At 49.6% G+C, this 4,678-nt stretch overlaps 1 protein-coding gene across 1 annotated transcript; it reads right to left on the bottom strand.

Moving 5' to 3' along the window:
* Positions 1–1,864: 1,864 nt before the first annotated feature.
* LOC104405939 (golgi-specific brefeldin A-resistance guanine nucleotide exchange factor 1-like) lies at positions 1,865–4,544 on the bottom strand (the record flags this gene model as incomplete). The annotated part of the gene is made up of 6 exons (XM_010014788.1): positions 1,865–2,151; positions 2,501–2,638; positions 2,847–3,024; positions 3,259–3,372; positions 3,951–4,052; positions 4,414–4,544. Coding segments are annotated over 6 exons (950 nt in total), but the record flags the coding sequence as incomplete, so codon positions are not given.
* Positions 4,545–4,678: the final 134 nt, after the last annotated feature.

Below are 4,678 nucleotides of genomic sequence, written 5' to 3'. Positions count from 1 at the left end.
ATTTCTTTCTCATCAGACAGAAAATGCTTCTTTCTCCCAAGCCAGGTTGTCACCAAGATCTGGGTTCTGGCTGCATGCTGAGATGCTGCTGGGCACCTGCTCCTCAGCTCTATTCTCTGCCCTCAGTGCTGGCAGTGTGTGAGCACACCCAAACGTAACACCAGAAGTTTTACAGCCGACACTGAACTATTACCAGAAGCAAGAGCAATCTAGCTGTTGCAGTTCTGCTTTGTCTATGATGGGAACCATTTCTGCTTAGCCCCTTGATGGCCAGCCTCCACTGCAGCTCCCCCACGTGCTGACCATTTGTTAGGGCAGGTCTGCTCCCTGCAGACAGAGCACACTCTTGGAGGATCCTGGTACATGGAACTGGGGGACTGGCAGCTGGGCACACCACCTTGACAACTAAACTCCACTCTTCCCAAAGCTCTGAGCTGCAGAACCATAACAGAACAGTAGTGCAACACTGGAGCATTCATTTACAGGATGTATTTATTACACTGTAAAAAGTCCGTTGGATTTGTAGCCATTTACTCTGTATGTACACTGGTTATATTTCCACCCCAACCATAGGTTCCTCTCCAAACAGTATACACAGGGTTGGGGTCCCGCCCATAGCCCTCCCAGTCACCAGTGGGATTTCAAGATTGGTATTATTGAGAATTTAGCCAACTAATGGAGAGAGGAGGAAGAATGGAGATACAGCACTTGCCAGGCACCAGCTCTGCTCTGGGCACCAGGAGTGGAAGAGTTTTCCTTGCTGCAGGGCAGAAGCACTAGAATGACTATCAGAGCCTCAGCTGCAGGGGCATTCTAGGTAGAGAAAGTGGTGAGCTCCCAACAACTAGAAGATGCAGAAGGGTGCAATCTCTGCAGAACTTCCACGAAAAAACACTGCAGACTTGCTGGGAATCTGTGAGCAGGTGCCACAGATCCACACATCTTCTCTAGCTGAAGAGGAAGCTCTCCTAAGGAATGGGGCTGGACACCAAGAGGCCTATGCAGCAGCAAGTGGTGGACAACTCAGCACTGCTGTGCACCCCAGGGGAGTGGATTCTCAGGCACTGTTTGAGAGATAGCCACAGTGCTCTGCTCTCAGCTCACAGGACTCTGCATTTCCTTCTCATGTGCTCAACTAGCCAGAGCTTTCTGAATTCACTCTCTCCAGCCAGAAAAGCTGATTACATTTACAGCAGAGAGGAAAACAGTGCTGTCCCTACCAGGCTCCCCAGCTACCTACTCCCTATCTGGCATGGGGATTGCTGTTATCCATGTTGCAGAAGGAAAGCATGTGGCTACAGCAGACAAGAAGCCCTATGTAGCAAGCTGGGAGCTGCACTCTAAGCAATCCACATTTCTACACAAAATTCTCAACCTGCTAAACCCAGGCATGCACAGAGCCCAAACAAAGCAGTGCGACCAGAAGCATGGGCAGGAAAGCTAGGGAGTGGCTGGGGAAAGGTCCAGGGACTGGACTGAATAATCTGAGAGGCAGTCCTGTACTGCAGCCCCTCTCTGGTGTGACATCAAAGAGTTTTCCCTCTTCACCAGATGAAATGGTGGCAGCTTGGTCTCAGGCTGCTGAGGGCAGGTGCTGCCTGGCCCCTGATGTTGTGAAGACAGGAAGAAGACTGATAGTGGAACTGGGCACCCCTCCAAGACAAGGATTTCTAGGCAGATTTTTAGGTGGTTGCCACAGGAAGGGAGCAGAATGTGATGTGCTCCAGGGGGATTTGTGGCAGCAGCCCTTCTGCTCAGGTTAGCATCAGCTTCTAAAACAAACATGCCCGCTACCAGAGAACATTTGGCCAGCATCCTCCACCCACAGAGCTTCCTCAGCAGACAGTTCTCAGACATCCTCGAACTAGTTGACTTCAGAGGTTGTCATTGGATCAGCAGGCCGTGGAGTAGCTAAGAGGGGAACAGGAGAGGTGGCTTCAATTAGGGCTGGGTTGAGAATGATTGGAAGAGTCATAGGTGGCACCCCAACCTGCAGGGGAGAGGCAAGAGGCTGCAGGATCAGTGGCGGCTGTGCTGTCGTAGGAGGTATGTCTGTAACGGGGCTTGTCTTTGCTGGAGCTGATGCTGGGAAAGAAGGAGAGGCAGAGCTGCTGATGGTGGGTGAAGCAGGTGCAGTGGCTCTTTCAGACTCTGAAAAAATGAAGAGACAAAATACACCCTTACACAGCCCTTGACAAAGTCACCTTGCAGCTCAAAGCTAAGCAGGGCTGAAGATCAACTCAGGGTCCTTTTCAGACTTGCCCCTTCCACATACCTTCACACAAGGCCCTGAGGAGCAGGTGCTGATCACAGGCATTCTGCCCCAACTTCTGCCCACCCCAATAACCTCAGCAAGAAGGCCACAACCTATCCATTTGGAAGCACAACAGTTCCACAACACCAGAGGCCTGGTCACTGGAGATTATGCTAAACCAAGTAAAAGCAGATCTATGCCACCATGCTAGGAAGATGATTCCAGAAAGAAGAAAAGGGGACTCACCACTGGTACCCAGTTCACTGGGCTTCTCCAAAGGAGTTAAGTGGGTGGCTGGTCTCACATCCCCTGTAGGAGAAGGGGGCAGGGCAGACACTAGTGACTTCTGATGCTGCTGCTCCATTGGTATACTGGGAACAGGATCTAGGAAAACAAAACAAGCAGTGAGCCCACACACGAGTTTGCTCACTCATTTTGCCCACCCTCAGTTTGCTATCCTTGTGCCAAGCTCCCACAGCCTCCTGCAAATATCATTTCATCAGCATCCAGACACTCTGGCAGCTGCATACTCGACTAGGTGCAAGCACTGAGTCCAATACCTGTTTTCTTAAGGTTTCTCAGCTCTTTGTACCTTGGATGACTGTCTGTTTGAAAAGCTCATCCCGCAGCCTAGGTAAGAAACAGTCAATCCTTTCCCAGGTGATCTCCCAGAGATCTGAGTATCCTGTCCGTGAGTCAGCACTGTGGAATATCCCAGCCGTATCCATTACAAGCAGCATATTCTTCAAAGACTCTGGGATAGCCTCCAGCTGTAATCAGAGACACTCCTCAAGTCACAGAGAATGGACATACAGCAACAAAAAGCTCAAAACAGCTGATGGGCTGCCTTGGAAACAGAGGCCAAGGGGAGAAACCATGGAACAAAATGTTTTTGGAAGGATTAAAAGATTAAAAAAAAACCCCAAACCAACCAAAACACCTTCAAGTTTAGAAACTGATGAATGGTTGCTCAAAGCACTGTACCATCACTTTCAGCATCTTACCAGTAAGTCACTGGAGCCAGCATGCATGTATTTGTCCATAAAGTCCAGGATTGTCAGCCACAGGGCAGCAAAGGTGGTCAATGAGAGCAGCGGGGAGAGATGTTGTAGGAACACCTAGAAAAAAAACCAAACACGTAACTACTGCCAACAAGTAGTTTCAGGGCTGCTGTTCACAGCTCGGCAAGCCAGTCATGCAAATCTGGAATTCCCTCTCCTTGTGGCAGGCCAGGAGCACACACAGGGCCAGCATAAGGATGTCAGAGGACTCCACTCTTCCAAACTGCATGTGTAAAAGAATGGATGTTGTCTCCTTTGCATGAGGCCACTGCAGTCTGCACCACCATGCCTTCCAGCTCTTCCAGACTCTCTGCCTTAGGTCAGTACTATCAGCTTGTGACATACATTATTTCACCACTAGAACAGACTGTCTTCAACTAATGTTGAGTGAAATACTTAATAAAGTCACAAACTCCTTCCTGACAACTCTTCCAATGGCCAGGATCATGGGGACAGTTCTTGAAAAAAAGTCATATCCCAACAGCAGAAGGTGGTGAAGCCCAGCACAGAAGACAGTCAAACTACCAAACTGACACCTATCCAGTTCAGAGATACTGAAAAGCTAATAGAGCAACTCTGTTTGTCTTGAGGCACATGGTTTCCTCTGAGCTTTCAGGCAGCAGAAGCACACTCACCTTGGAGAGCAGCGTTGAGGCTCTCATCCGAGTTTCTTCCATCCCACCAACATCGGCTGGGCTGATGTTCTCAAGTAGCTTGGTTAGCAGAGGGAACAGCACCTGTTGGGTCAGACAAGACACACTCGTGTTTCAGAGCTGATAAAATTACTGATGAGATTTGCACAGCCTTACAGGAAGAAGCTGGCTTTTGGGACTGGTGGCTTCTAGACAGAGAGCATGGGATAAGCAGTGGGAAGTGGAAATGAGTGGACTCATTTCAGTACTCCAAGAGGCTTTGTCAGAAGCCTAAGCAGAGAACTTTTCACAGGATCAGAGTAGCGAATGCCTTGTCTGTTGTGGTGAACAAGCTGCTCAGGAAGATGGTCCTGAAGTAGGACATCATTCTGCCACTCCTGCACCCAGCTTTGCTCTTCATGACAATGCTATTCTGCCTACACGCCCAGCCCAGCCAGGAGGTTACCTTGTTGAAGCAGGACTCCCATTCCAGGGCATCCAGGGCCTGCAGGTCATGTACCAGGAGGGCTCGCTGCAAGTAAGTGAGTGCCTGCATCCGTACCTGGCGTCGGGCATCACAGCACAGCCAGGCAATACCTGCAAGAGAGGGATTCAGGGCAAAGCCCACAGGGAAAGTGTCACATCCCTACGTCTGCAGTCTAGGGTGAAAAGTCTAATGAAGATCAAACACTCTGGGGGAGGAAAAAAAAAAAGATATATATATATATATA

This window comes from Nestor notabilis, unplaced genomic scaffold (genome assembly GCF_000696875.1).
Source record: "Nestor notabilis isolate BGI_N333 unplaced genomic scaffold, ASM69687v1 scaffold16195, whole genome shotgun sequence".
Classification (NCBI taxonomy): Eukaryota; Metazoa; Chordata; class Aves; order Psittaciformes; family Psittacidae; genus Nestor; species Nestor notabilis.
The sequence above is the reverse complement of the archived record's forward strand: the minus strand, read 5'-3'. Positions and strand labels throughout refer to the sequence as shown.